We start from the raw sequence: 14,362 nt of genomic DNA on the forward strand, positions 1-14,362 counted from the left end.
TTATTTTTTTTCCCTTTGGGTTTGTACAAGAAATTTACAGTGAGAAAAATATACAAGTGGGAATGAGGCCGTAACCCTGGAACTAGGGAGGCCGGCTTGGTCACAAACACAAATAAACAAGACATTGCTGGGTTCTTCCTTTGGTCTGACTTCAGCCCCCTCAGCCCAGAAGAGGCTTGCAGAGCTGGACATGGAGATCAGCCCCATGCCCGGCCCTGCCCCTCCACGTGGACATGTTGAGGGCAGGCACATCTGGAGCAGCTCGGGCTCTCTCTGGCTTCAGGCAGGTAGATGCGGAGACAGGGAAGCCTCTTTTCCTTCCCAGCTGGAGTGGGCTGGCAGTGGCGACAGTGAGGGAGTGAAATGGCAGAGTAGGCAGGAGCCTCTGGGTGACGGTGACATAGAGGGTTGATTCTGCTGCTTCTCCAAGTTACGGAGCCACCCGAATGCTCGGCAGAGGCCCTTTGGCTCTGAGACCTGGAGCGCATGCTCAGTGGATCCCCGGGCAGGTGGGCCTGTGGCTCAGACCCCTTGCAGAGCCCTAGATCTCAGTGGCAGTGATCTCCTCCAGACAGATGCAAGGGGCCGACTCTGCCAGGCCCAAATCCGCAAGCTCGCGGGCCTCCAGCTCCAGGCTCAGTTGCTGCAGTTCCTGCTCCAGCTGCCGGTTACGCCGGTACATCTGGATATAGTTGTGCTGCAGCTGCTTCTGGTAGCGGATCACCTGTTCTTTCTCTGCCTGCCAGGCCAGCCGCTCCCCCTCAAAGCTGTCCCGTTGCTCTTCCCCTCGCCGCTGCTCCCGCTGCAGTTCTTGGCGCAGCCTTTCCACCTGAGCCCGCAGGCTACCCCCTGCCCCAGCCGCTGCCCGCTGCACCTTGGCCTCATCACTCTCTGCCAGGAGGAACGGGTCGGTGGTGGCAGGGGGTACAGGGGGCTCCCGGAGTCCCGATGCTTCGGCATCCAAATGCCCGGCCTTCTCCCGGAGCCGCTCAGCCTCCTGGCGGTACCGCTGGAGCTCCTGCGAGCAGGCCTCCAGCTCCTGTTCCCGAGCTCGAGCTGCCTCCTGCAGGCCCCTGGCACGGCCCTCACTGACCCGCAAGGTGGCCCGGGCCTCGCGGAGGGCCACCCGCAGCGCCACCAGCTCACTGCCCTTCTGGACCAACTCTGCTTGAGATTCCTTCAGTTGCTGCTTCAGCAGGGAGATCTCACCTGATTTCTGACACACCTGTGGGTGCAAAGTATTGAGGAAAGATGGTGAGGCCCTAGGTACTGGGCACTGGGCAGTATGCTGGGTATTCCACAAAATGCAGTTTAGGGAGTTTATGCATGGATGCACAGCAGGAGGCGAGCCTAGTGGTGCCTCCATGGTTATACTTCTAGTAAGACGCAAAAGGAGAACAGAGACCCAGATCTTTTCCTTTCAATGCCAGGTCTTATGCCAGATGCTGTATAAAGACTGCCCAGGCCTGGGGATGGTGGCAGGGAGTGCAGGAGTGGAGTGGGGCAGTCCAGGGCAATTCTCACATATCAGGTGAAAGGCAAGCATCCTGGATTAAGAGAGGGCATCAAAAACAAACTGCCTGGTCAGGTGGTTGGTGGCACATGCCTTTAATCCCAGCACTTGGGAGGCAGAGGCAGGCAGATTTCTAAGTTTGGAGCCAGCCTGGTCTATAGAATGAGTTCCAGGACAGCCAGGGCTACACAGAGAAACCCTGTCTTGAAAAACAAAACAAAACCAAAACAAACAAAAACAAAAGCTGCCTGGGTTTGTATCTCAGCCCAGCCACCGCTAGTTTAATTCAAGGCTCTAGCTCAATTTTCCTCATTCATGAGACGGAGGTATTAACAGTACCCATCTAACTGAGAAGGAAACGCCACTAGCTGTGTGGTCACTAGATCACAACCATTGAGATCCAACAGAAGCACAAGGAATGCTCCAACCCAGACGAGGAAGGACAGACCCCGAACGGTAGCTGCTGTGGGCCAGCTGTGCGTAGCGTGACCCCTTCGTCCTGCCCGGCGTCCATCATGCATACCTCCCATTTGGTCTCCTCCAGCCGTGGCCCGAGTTCCCGCTGCTCCCGTTCAAAGGTGGCACAGCGGCGCTCCAGCTGTTCCCGCTCCTGCAGCAGCTGGGCGAAGTCATCCTGCAACTGGCGCTTCTCTTGCTGCAGCTGGAACACCTGCAGCTGCAGCAGCTGTTGGGCCCGCTGGACGCGCTGCGTGGCCTGCTGCGCCTGGGCTGCACAGTCCTCCCGCTCCCGTGGCCAGCGCCGCTGCCGTGCCCCGAATGCCTAGGAAAAGACTTCAGGCTAGAAATGGTCCGGTCCAGTCCCCGTCCGTCCCGTCCCGTCCCGTCCCGTCCCCCCCCCCCCCCCCCCCCCCAGATAGTGAGCTCTACCATCTCCTGCTTGGGTAGCTCCCTGCCTGGCCTGAATCCAGTGAATTATGACAACTATAAAAGCAGGCACTTACATGGCCTTTCCTAGGTATCAGGTGTTGGTCTAAGGACTTTATCCTTTTCGTCTTATTTAATCTTCATCACCCCCTTAGGGAGTCACAGCTATCCCCATTTTGACAGGGAGACTGCGGCCCGGTGAGATTGACCAACTTGCTCAAACCTAACACCCTACAAAACAGTGCTGGGTCCAATTCCCATATACCCTGCCTCCTCGCTGCTTTGAAGGTTAAGCTAACCAACCTTGGGGGGGAGGGGTGTCTTGGCCCTCTCCCTCCCCAACAGCAACGCTCTGGGTATTCAGCCCCACAGCCCCAGGACTGCCATTGGCCCCACCTGACACACAGTGGCTTCACTCTCATCCATACTGTCCCGCAGCTGCTGCAGCTCTGCCTCCCGGTCTCTGAGCTTCCCTTCCAGAACACAGTGTAGCAAGGCCTCATCCGAAGGGGGTGGAGGTGGTGGAGGGGGTGGAGAGCGGTCTCCACCAGAACTGCTGCCAGGGGAGGCCCGGGCACCACTGCCCAAGAGCCCCCCAGCTACACGACCCCCCAAGGAACCCGTGCTTTTGCTGGAGGAGGACCGGCCACTGTCTGAATGTGAGGGCCCAGTAGGGACCCCTCGGGCTGGACCAGGCAGTGCCCCTCGGCCAGGGCCGTGGGAGGGCAGGTTCCCACCTGGGGAGTTGGTGGTTGGCTCAGCACCTCCGGTGCTGTAGGTGGGCAAGCTGGATAAAGAATTTCGGCCAGAGTCTGACAGCGTTCCTGAAGGACAGCCACTGGCCCAACCACTCAGTGCCAAGGGTTTGTCAGCAGCAGAGGAGGAAGAGGAAGAGGAGGAGGAAGAGGCTGGCCCCCCAAACAGCTGTGTCAGGCTGCCCTGGCTCCCAGATAGCCCAGCAGCTCGAGGACCAAGGAAGCCGGGTAGGGATGGTGCCCCCCGAGGTTTGGGTAGCACTGGTTTGAAGGCTGTTGGCCGGATCAGGATCTTCTCCATATTCTGAAATGAGGCACCAGGTGACACTGTGAGGGTGATCTGCCCAGTCTATTGCTCTTTTTTTTTTTTTGGTTTTTCGAGACAGGGTTTCTCTGTGTAGCCTTGGCTGTCCTGGAACTCACTTTGTAGACCAGGCTGGCCTCGAACTCAGAAATCCGCCTGCCTCTGCCTCCCGAGTGCTGGGATTAAAGGCGTGCGCCACCACACCCGGCTCTATTGCCCTTTTTAAAATGTTATTTCTGTTGCTTTTCTGAGACAGGGTTTTACTTTACTGGCCTGAGCTCACTCACTTTGTATCCCCAAGCTAGGCAAGGTTTCTCTGCCTTTTAAGATGGGGGAGGGGGGGCGCCTGGAGAGATGGCTCAGCGGTTAAGAGAACTGACTATTCTTCTGAAGGTCCTGAGTTCAAATCCCAGCAACCACATGGTGGCTCACAACCACCCGTAATGAGATCTGATGCCCTCTTCTGATGTGTTCAAAGACAGCTACAGTGTACTTATGTGTAATAATAAATAAACCTTTAAAAACAAAACAAAAACAAACAAAGATTACAGGGTGTGTGCCGGGCAGTGGTGGTGCACGCCTTTAATCCCAGCACTTGAGGCAGAGGCAGAGGCAGGCAGATTTCTGAGTTCAAGGCCAGCCACCATGGTCTACAGAGTGAGTTCCAGGACAGCCAGGATTATACAGTGAAACTCTGTCTCCAAAAACCAAACCAAACCAACCCAAAAAAAACAAACAAGCAAAAACCAAGATTACAGGTGTGTCATACCAAGCCCAGTTTGTTTGCGTGATTTTTCAAAACACTAATGTGTTTAAGTCTGTGTGTGTGTGGTGTATATGTATGTTTTATGTGCGTGAGTGTGCACACACTGGTGACTGTGTATGAAGAGACCAAATGTCAAAGTCAGGTGTTTTCCTCAGTTACTTTCCACCTAATTTGTTATACAGCCTCTGAACCTGGAGCTCACCAACCCAGGCAGCCTGACTGGCCAGCAAGCTCCAGGGATCTGCCTGTCTGCCCGTCAAGTACTGAGATTCCAGTCCTTTGCCACAATGGCCAGCTTCTTACATTACAGGGGTACTGGGGATCTGAACTCAGATCCTTGTGTTTATGCAGCAAGCATCTCACCCACTTTGCTATCTCTTCAAGCCTCAAACCTTGATCTTTCAAAACTGTCTCACTACTCCTCCCCATACAGGGTCCTCAAGTCCTAGAAATTAAAAACAACTCTTTCCCTCTAGCAGCAGGCCTCTAATTGCCTATTCACATTAAGTCATTCAAAATGCTCATTTTCAATCATAATAGCCACGCAAACAAAACATGATCCTCTTCTCATATTAAAAACAAGGATGGCCGGGCGTGGTGGCACACGCCTTTAATCCCAGCACTCGGGAGGCAGAGGCAGGCGGCTTTCTGAGTTCGAGGCCAGCCTGGTCTACAAAGTGAGTTCCAGGACAGCCAGGGCTACACAGAGAAACCCTGTCTCGAAAAACCAAAAAACAAACAAACAAACAAACAAACAAACAAAAAACCAAGGATGTAGAGGCCCATAGTAAAGTAAAGGTTTTGCCCAAGGACACACACACACACCTCTGAATAATTGAAGCAACTAGGCTGGAGGTGGTAACAAATGCCTTTAATCCCAGCCCTTGGGAGGCAGAAGCAAGCAGATCTCTGTGAGTTTGAGGCCAGCCTGGTCTGCACAGTGAGTTCCAGGACAGCCAAGGCTACAGAGAGAAACCATGTCTCAAAAAACAAAATAGGGCTGGTGAGATGGCTCAGTGGGTAAGAGCACCCGACTGCTCTTCCGAAGGTCCAGAGTTCAAATCCCAGCAACCACATGGTGGCTCACAACCACCCGTACTGAGATCTGACGCCCTCTTCTGGAGTGTCTGAAGACAGCTACAGTGTACTTACATATAATAAATAAATAAATCTTTAAAAAAAAAAATAAAATAAAAATAACTCAAACAATTACTATATTGTTCATTTGAGGGTGCTGGGTACTTTACTAAGTATTAATTCTAACAGGAACCTACAAAGATTAGCCTCTAACCGTAACCGTAAAGACACAGAAAATGGGGCTCAGACAGGTTATTTCCCTGAGCCAGAAGGAGTGGTAAAACAGAACCCATATTCTTCGCTCTATAGATGCTTCCAAATTCTAGCTTCCCTGAGGGGCTCCTGGCTTCCCACCCAGATCCTCCCAAGAAGGCTGCCCGTTACCTTCTCCAGCTTTCCAGAGACAGGGATGAGCTTTGGTGGGGGCCCACGGAGGTGGGCATTGTGTGCCTGATGTTCCCGGGGATCTTCAACATCACTGCTGGGGCTGGAAGGAGACTCTGTCCGGAAGTCCTCATTGACATAGGTAAAGCTATTGCCTGGGACAGCCTTCCTCGGTGGCACAGCGGGGCAGAGCGGTTCCTGTGCCTCGTAGCCACCCCGTAGCAGCCCATCCTGCTGGCGGAAGAAGGTGGGCCCAGGGACACCATGATGTCGTTGAGGAGCAGGTCCCCCGGGGCAGGGCCGGCCTGAGATAAGACTGCTCACGCTGCCCATTGCTGGAGTTTTGGGGGCAGTGGCTGTCTCACGTGCGGGCTCCAGAGGCACTGGCAGAGTGTGCACAATGGCCATGGTGGCAGAGGCTCAGGCCTGGCCAGGGGCCTCCGGGGCAACCTGTGAGCAGGGCATTGGTGTCAGAGTCCCTGCACCTTGAGGATCCTCCCCCTATAGGCCTGCTCCTGACCCCCTCCTCCAGATAGAACATTCCCCATATAGGAAAAAGGCTTCCCCTCCAAGAACTAGCATGAACCTCGAGTTCCTCTGGGCCTCAACTCTAGTCTGGAACAAGGCTAAGGAATAACTTGACCACACAGAGACGAAGGAATGGGAGATCTAAAAGTTTATACAGGGTTCCTTGGCAGAGAAGACCCAGTTTAAACCCCAACCTGTATCCCCTATATAACCAAAGACTCAGATTGGGCAGAGATCCCTAACTCTAGCTCCCAGTACAGGTCCCTACTCTCCTGGGACAGGTGGCCTCATTACTGGGCTGTTTGGGCAGAGGACACGTCAGGGATGCAATCAGCAACTCGGATGGTAATTAGGGAACAAAGAGTCAAAGCCAGGTGCTGTCCAGCCTCCCACCACTGGGCCTCAGTTTCTCCCAGACACTCAGGCGGCTTCGAGGGTGGAGCTGGCCAAACAGGAAACCTTACAGGTCTTAGGAATCCACAGGTGCCCTCTGGGGTCTGTCTCTCCTACCTCCCAGGGGTTGATGCAGGCTGCGCCTGTGTCCAAATCAACTCTTAGCTCTGCCATCACTCAGGACTAAGGGAGCCTACCCCAGGCCCTGTCCCACTGCCAACCTTTATAAACCTTCCTGCTTTAGTTGATCTTCAGAATAACCCCTATGGAATTTGAGCAGGAGCCCATTACCACATCTGGTAGGAGCTCAAGTAAGATGGCTGGCTCCGCCTCCCCTAGTCTTGCTCCTTCCTGGAAAGGACAGTAAGCCTGCACCCGGAACGGAACTCCCGCCCAGTCCCAAGGCTGCTGATGACCAAGACTTAGGCATCTGCTGAAGTCATCACAGAGCACAGGGGCCAAAAAGTGGACTGAGGATCCATGAAAAAGAAGAGTGTGTGTGTGTACATTTACTTGTAGGTGTGAGTACATAGACAGGGTCATAAAAAATGAACAGTATCTGTGAGAATATGCATGAAGCTGTGCAGTCGATGTGGGTTTAGACAGATGTCAGTACGTTCATACATATGTGTATATGTGTGTGTGTGTGATGTAGGGGACATGACAAAACCAAACAGGGTGGTGCTATGTACCATAGGTGGGCCTCAAACTCAGATCCTCTTGCCTCAGAGAGCTGGGATTCTAACCTTGTGCTACTATGCCCAGCTGTATGTGTGCTTTTTTTTTTTTTTTTTTGGTTTTTCGAGACAGGGTCTTTTTGTATAGCTCTGGCTATCCTGGAACTCACTCTGTAGACCAGGCTGGCCCTGAAATCAGAAATCGGCCTGCTTCTGCCTCTGCTTCCAAAAGTGCTGGGATTAAAGGCATGCACCACCACTGCCTGTTTTGAATTCTTTTTTTTGTTGTTTTGTTTTGTTTGTTTGTTTGTTTTTCCAAGACAGGGTTTCTCTGTGTAGCCCTGGCTGCCCTGGAACTTGCTCTGTAGAGCAGACTGGCCTTGAATTCAAAGATCCACCTCTTACTGCCTTCCGAGGGCTGGAATTAAAGGCGTGTGTGTTACCACGACTAGGCTGTATGTGTGAATTCTTATGTTTTACAAGGTTATGAGTTTCATTAACTTAGAAAGCACACCGCACAGTTATTAATGTGTATAAAACAAATCAATCTGTGGGCTCTGGATGTCACTATATGACAAAAAAGAGAAATGTTTGGATAGATATACCAGTCTGTCCACACATATGTGAGGTTTGTGTAAATAGCATTAAATCTTCCAGTCACCCATCCTCAGTAAGCCATTTTCTTCTCCTAGCATGAAATCCTAGGGAAATCCTCACTTCTTTGAGTCCATTGAGTCAAGTCTCTCATAGACTGAGACACACACAAATCTCTACGGGACGCCTGCAGTCCTCCCGGGACAGTTATATGGATTCCTATGTATGGATTGTACACAAGAAAAGTGTGTGAAAGTTCCTCAGCGTTCTGGGAGTGCGTGGGGACCTGGGTGACATTCAAAGCCACCAATGTGAATGGGAACTCCTCCTCCCTAAAACTTTTTTTAACTTAAGAGTTTGAAGAGAGGTGAGATCACAGGGCCTGACGCCCTTGCCCCATCTTATCTTTGTATATTGTTCTCCACTAAGCGCCTTAAGACCAGAGACTCACAAGAGTCCAGCTTGAGGAAGGAGTTGCCGAGAGCTAGGGTAGGAACTGAAATGCAGCAACTGCTCTGTAGGGTAGGTACGGAGATCGCCCCCAAAAGGTCCAGCCTAAGGATGGAGACTGCTCCACAGTATAGCGAGGAGTAAGAAGGGGCTGGCACTCTTGTCCCTACTCCAGGGGACACAGAAAATGAGACCCAGAAGGAAGGGCAAGGGCCGGCCGGGGTAGACACTCAGAGACAGAAGACAGAAGAGACAAAGGCCAAGAGGCTCAGACACAAGGAGCCAGAGGCAGACCCATGAGCTAGGGTCGCTGAAGCTACACAGGCAAGGACCCCTAAAGCCAGAGGAGCCATAGAGCTGAGCTCTGAGGGCCAGGCGTCTGGAAAGCCAGGCCTAGCCAGCCTGGCTCCCGCTCTTGAGGCCCAAGAGAGAAGGAGGGGCAAGCGGCTCCATTTTGAGAAATGCGTTTGTAGCTGTGGGAAAAAGAAACCCCTGGTTCTCCCCAGCACTCCCTGACCTATCACTATGGTACACAGACCCCTGCGCCCCCACCCCAGCAAGTAAGCTGGGGGTTCTAGAGTCTGGGGCCGCGCCAGGGCCTGAGATGAGTCTGGCCCACGTCCCAACTCTCTGACCTCAGGGCTGGGGTTGGAGAGTTGGGGAAAGTCCCCCCAACACACACACTCAAACTCCAGAGACCAGTCAAGCAGGATCCAGTCTGGGATCACGAGTTGCCATTCCGAGACTGAAAGCCCAGAGTCCTACCCCACCCCCTCCGGCCACCCACAATAGTCCCCTCCTTCCATAAACTGGGGGCGTCTATGGAATGCCACCTCCCCACCGGGCCGCATCGCTTAGAAGTTGGGGCACCCTCAGCCCTGGACCCCTCACCTCCGCCGCGCTGCTCCATGCTCAGCCCCGGGCCGCCCCAGCACTCCACAGGCGCGCCGCCCGCTCCAGCCCGCGCGCGGCCACTCGGAGCTGCCCGGCTCGGCCCCGCCTCCGCCCAGCCGGCGCCCCCGGCCCTGACCGGCCCCCGCCCGGCCCGAGTGGGCGGTGCGCGCCGATCGGGGGGAGGGGTCCGAGGGGCGTCCCCGCCCCGGGGAGCGGACACGCGCAAGTAACCCACGTCACGCGTGCCAGCCAGGGCGCACGCGGGGGCTGCTCGGCGGCGCTCGGGATTCCTCCCAGAGTGGCCTAGCGACTGTGTGTGTGTGTGTGTGTTATGTGTGTTGTGTATGTTTTGTGTGTGTGTGGGTGTGTGTGTGTGTGTGTGTGTGTTAGGAGGCTCGGCCGGCTCGAGACTCATCGAGCCGGGTCACCATCGCCTATCCCCGCCGGAGCCCGAGGGCCAGCGGCAGCTGGTCATTGTTCCAGCACAAAGAGCCAAGGCGCGGCGCCAGCCCCGCCCCTCCCCCTCCGCTCCTCTAGGAGAAGCTTCCCTCTTCAGTCCAGTCTCTAGCTTCCCGGTCCAAGGGGAGGCCGAGGGGGTCAGCCGTCCCTCTCCGGTTGCCGGCTCCTGGGCACAAGTTGAGGGACTGGCTCGGTCGCTGTCTGTCCCACCCCCAGCAGGCTGGAGGTCACACGCTTGGATTTTCCAAAGCGGCGCCACCTGGTGGCCCCTTCCAGCAACTTACCAGCCTCCCCCACCAAGACCCCCACCAATCCCACTCCCTTTCCAGCACCCTCGGGCCGCGAGCCCAGGCTTGTCCCTGGCATGGCTCCAGTCTCCCCAGCCGAACCTCGGGGTCATTTGCTATGAGAAGGGTCGCTGGTCAAAGGGGAGGGGGATACCTGACCCCCAATAATCTCAAGAACGAACAGCTCAAACCTACACTGGCTCTGCAGCAGACATCCCAAAGTCTTTCTCGGGGGTCACAAATATTTTTACCCTCTTGAAAACAACAGCCTTAACACCCACACGACCTTTCCCACATTCAGTCTCGGGCAGCCACAGTCAGTCTCATCCATCACGTGGCTCCATAGTCCTTCATTCCATAATCCTTCAGGCCAACTCACAGAAGGCTTGGTGTTGCGTGCACGGGAGAGTGCACAAGAGCCCTTTGCATCCAGTCACATTCTTTAAATACACTCAGTCTCCCAACCCTCTTCCACGCAATGACAGCCGGATTCAGCCACACCGGAAACTTCTTACATCATATTCACAAACTACCCACTTTCCCTGAGGGGTCTCTGTGACCTGCTCAGGTCAGCCGACCTCACATCTTCTGGCAAGGCCATCCTCCCTTCCTCGATCCCCCCCCTCCCCAGGGCCAAGGCCTGCCAGAGCTGGGCTCAGCCCCAGGAAGAAACACCCCCCCCCCCTTCCAGGCCACAGCCTGGCCGGCTCTCAGCTCTATTTTTAGCTCCATGGAAAGGGTTGTTTTTCTTTCTTTTTCCCTGGAAAGGAAAACACAGCCTAGCCACCCTCAGGCTCACTCCAGCCCCTCAGCTTCACAAGAACAGACCGAACCTCTCTCCCTAACAGAAACCCCCTCCTCTGGCCTTGCCCTGATCCCTGCCTCCTGGGGCACCGAGAACCTCCTCCCCTTTCTGGCCTCCAGCCCAGAAGCTCAAGCAGCAGCTGGGCTCAGCATGTGGCCGGGTGAGGGGTGGGGGGAATGAAGGATGGGGGCCGGAGGGGGAGAGAGGCTGCAGCCCCCTCTTTCACTTTCAGAGAGGGGATTCTGAAAATCCCTTCTTCCACCTAGAGGAGGCAAACTCCCCTTAGGTTTAAGGATATATTTACTCTTAGTGCGTTCCCTTTGAGGAGGGGTGAGCGGAGACTCTTCTTGCATGAGTGGGCTATTTGTGCCCAGTCCTGCAAGGGGTGGAGGTGGCGGTAGGAAGAGGACCTAAAGACAGAGCTGTATGAGACCGGGGCAGCTGTCTGGGGCCATCAAGGTCCTCTCGGATACCTTTCAAGGATATGGGTTCCAAGAACGTGCTAGTGAGCTCCAAGGCAAGGAGCCCAAGTTAGCCCCAACCCTCTCCAGGCCTCCGGGTCACCCAGGCCCCCAGGGGCGTTGAGCTCCCATTCTGGGTGAGAGGATTTATCATCATTCCAGGTGAAGTGTGGAATAAAGCTCCGTACAGGGTAAAACGAACATGCTAGGACCAGCGGAGAGGTAGATGAGAGGGGTGTCCCAGCCTAGACAAGAGTTGGGGAGCACTGCCCACCGGTCTGCGAAGCAATCACGTGCTCAACGCCTGTTTACGTCTTGGTCTTCACCTGCAGGCAGCCGGCAGGGAAGCAGGAACCGCCTGGTGCGACAAACCCCGCCCGCCCCCGCCGATAGTCTCAGGGCGTCCCCTTTCTCTCACTCAGACTTGGGCAGAAAAACTCAGCGTCCAGGTCGCGGGGTGGGGTGGGGGATCGCGCGAGATGGTGGTACTGCCATTGGGACAGCTAAGGTACCTCGCTGTGTTTGTCCTTTCCTGAGCACACGTGTGTTCGCGTCCTAAGTGAATGCATGGGTGTATGGGTGTGTGTGTGTGTGTGTGTGTGTGTGTGTGTGTGTGTGTCGGCGCGTGTGTGCAAGTTTTCCTGCTCCTTTGCTGTTGTTTCGCCTGCGGTCCACAGAGTGCGGACCCTTTCCTCATCCCAAGACGCGTAAAGTTCTCTCTAAAGTGAGGACCTGCGGGAAGCCGGAGCTCCTGCACCCCGTCCGCCCCACCACTCACCCAGCGTCACCTGCGCCGCTGCTCACTTTTTGGCCCGGCTCCCGCTCCAGCGTGCCTATTTCCTCGTCGCGAAAGAACTCTACTTCTCCAGCCGGCTCCGGGCTCAGCGCTCCCGGCTCCCCGCTCCCGCCAGGCCAGCCCTGGAAGAGTGGGGCGGGGCGGCTGAAGCCGCGCCCCCCCCCGAGGGGAGTGGTCTGCCCCGCACCTCCAAATAGCTAACCTAGTACCCAACCCAAAAGTAGCCCGACCCAGTACCCAGTCCAAAAGTAGCCTGGTGGTGGCCTAAGGCTGTCTCTCTGGCCTTTTGACTGCACAGCATACTGACTTTTGACCTAAGGGGAGGGCAGGCGTAACTGACGTTTAAGCTACCTGGCAGCCTTAACTAAGGCACAGTAGAGCTTGCCTCTCTCCTGCTCTGTGGGGAACTCAGTCCGGTCCACTCTGCTCACAACCAGAAGAGGGAAAATCCCTAGGAAGCAGACAAAGAAGTATCGAGTTTCATAAAACACACACACACACATACACACACTCACACTCATTAGGGCTGGGGCTGGCTGGGGCTGTCCTGGCAGACCTAGTACCGCCTCTTTCCCTGGAGTAGTTAGCAACTCAGGTGAGAAAGCTGCTAGTCCTGGCCCCCCATAGGGCACGGCTAGGCTTCCCTTAGACCCATAAAGTCCCACCCACAGGAGCAAACAGGAAGTTGGCCTGTATTTCAGGGACGTACCAAAGGCTCCCTTCCTCCCTGACTTACCAGGTATATTGTGGAAAGGCTTAAGTTTACAGCTCTCTGAGCCAGGCCCACTGCCTGAGTAGTTGGCTCAGGAGACCAAGGTGAGGTTGGTCTCAGACTCGCCCACATTACAGCTGTTGAAGACCTAAAGCCGCCCCCTCACGGTCACGTGAGACCCAATGTAAGTCTGAAAGCAGGGCTGCAGATCTAATCTGACCCTGCTAGGCCAGACCTTTCCAGGAGGTCTCTGGAACATGGAGTAAGTGGGACACAGGGTGACACGACACATCCCAGGTGATTTGCTTCAAGCCACTTTGAGTATGTGGATAGAAAGTGCCTCCTCGGAACTTTATACTAAAGATATAGGAACTGAACTTACCTAGCGTCTGGGCTCCAATGGCTACTGAGCATATTTTGTGCTAGAGCTTGCTGTGGGGAGTTTAGGGCAGGTAGGAAGAGGAATGTGTTTGTGTAGGGGGTGTGTTAGCTAGCCTTCCTCCTCCTCTTCTTCCTCATTCTGGTTTGTGCAGTGTGGGGGTGTGCGCCAGCCAGGAGGGTGGAGCTGTCTCTCTCTCTGCTGATTTACAGCCCTCACAAACTCCAAAGGAAACTACAGGATTGTCTGAGGACACACCAGGCATTTTAGGGAGAGTAGAATACAGAATCCATGCTCTGATAGGAGTGATCTCTCTCTGTACATCTGGAAGGCATGGCTGACTTAAATATTTCAGACCCTGGTTGAGGCCTAGAGCAGCCAACTGCTGGGAATGATTACTGCAGGATTAGAGAGGCCTGGCTCCAGCCAGTCTGGGAGAGACCCCCAGGAAGGCAGACCCTGGAGGAGCTACCCCCACCCCTAGGTTCTTCCCCACCACCAACAGCTTTGCAAGCAATTGTTTCAGGTCTTTGTGGCTAGAGTTCTCAGAAACCCTGGACTCTACCATCTGGTTCTAAAAGCTTCCTCTTGGGTTGATTTGAAAAGGTTGCTCTTCCTCTAGGGAGTAAAAAAACCACCCCTCTACCTAGAGCAGAGGCTTGCTAATACCCCCAAACTTGAAATCGCTACTTTAGGGCATCAAACCAAGCGAAATGAAAAGGTCATTTAGCAGTATGCCTGGCAGTCTGTGGATTTCTTCTAAAACCTTCTGTAGCGCTTGGTAAACTGAGGCATCCGGGCCCCATGTCAAACTCCAAAACTCAGGGGAGAGACTGCCCTAAGCTCAGAGTTTTTAACAAATTCCCAGCTCGAGCACATGTTAAGGAGAGATGAGAGGATTCCAGAGGGAATGAATGAGGGTAAAGGGAAATTTTTGAGATAAAGTTTTGAATAGCCCAGTCTGGCCTAGACTTAGGATACTTGGAACTCCTGATCTTCTGCCCTCTACCTCCCAGGTGTTGGAATTAAAAGCATTCACCACCACGCCCAGCTAGGGCTGACTCTTGAGTCTACACTGAGATATGTGAATGGCTCACCTCACAGGTGAAGAGCGACAGCTGGTCAGGCAAGGCCTGGGTATGTGGCCCATTGACCCACATCTGTCAGGAATTTTATGGGGTCCTCAACACAGCACCCTGTTTCCCCTATGCCAAGGACAGTGTATCTCTAGGGGGTGAGATGT

At 54.6% G+C, this 14,362-nt stretch overlaps 1 protein-coding gene across 5 annotated transcripts; it reads right to left on the bottom strand.

Moving 5' to 3' along the window:
- Positions 1–104: 104 nt before the first annotated feature.
- On the bottom strand, positions 105–12,169 carry Lzts2 (leucine zipper tumor suppressor 2). 5 transcript variants are annotated; one of them, XM_021151684.3, is made up of 5 exons: positions 12,021–12,169; positions 5,685–6,134; positions 2,795–3,457; positions 2,037–2,294; positions 105–1,225 (listed from the first exon to the last, which is right to left on the bottom strand). In XM_021151684.3, exons 2-5 carry the CDS (start codon positions 6,090–6,092, stop codon positions 542–544), a joined length of 2,013 nt encoding a protein of 670 aa, XP_021007343.1. In that variant the 5' UTR covers positions 6,093–6,134; positions 12,021–12,169; the 3' UTR covers positions 105–541. The 5 variants fall into 5 exon arrangements, with proteins under 5 accessions (XP_021007343.1, XP_021007341.1, XP_021007344.1 ...); XM_021151682.3 differs by having other exon boundaries at positions 12,011–12,169; XM_021151685.3 differs by having other exon boundaries at positions 12,037–12,160.
- Between the last annotated feature and the right edge of the window lie 2,193 nt (positions 12,170–14,362).

The sequence above is a fragment of the Mus caroli genome, unplaced genomic scaffold (genome assembly GCF_978045245.1).
Source record: "Mus caroli unplaced genomic scaffold, Mus_caroli_1 scaffold_20, whole genome shotgun sequence".
Lineage (NCBI taxonomy): Eukaryota > Metazoa > Chordata > Mammalia > Rodentia > Muridae > Mus > Mus caroli.

Coding starts and splice junctions, on each gene's coding strand:
- Lzts2 (XM_021151684.3), bottom strand. CDS start 6,092: ATGGCCATTGTGCACACTCTGCCAGTGCCTCTGGAGCCCGCACGTGAG. Junction 3,458..5,684: donor TCTCTGGAAAGCTGGAGAAG/GTAACGGGCAGC, acceptor GCCTCATTTCAG/AATATGGAGAAGATCCTGAT. Junction 2,295..2,794: donor GTGAAGCCACTGTGTGTCAG/GTGGGGCCAATG, acceptor GTCTTTTCCTAG/GCATTCGGGGCACGGCAGCG.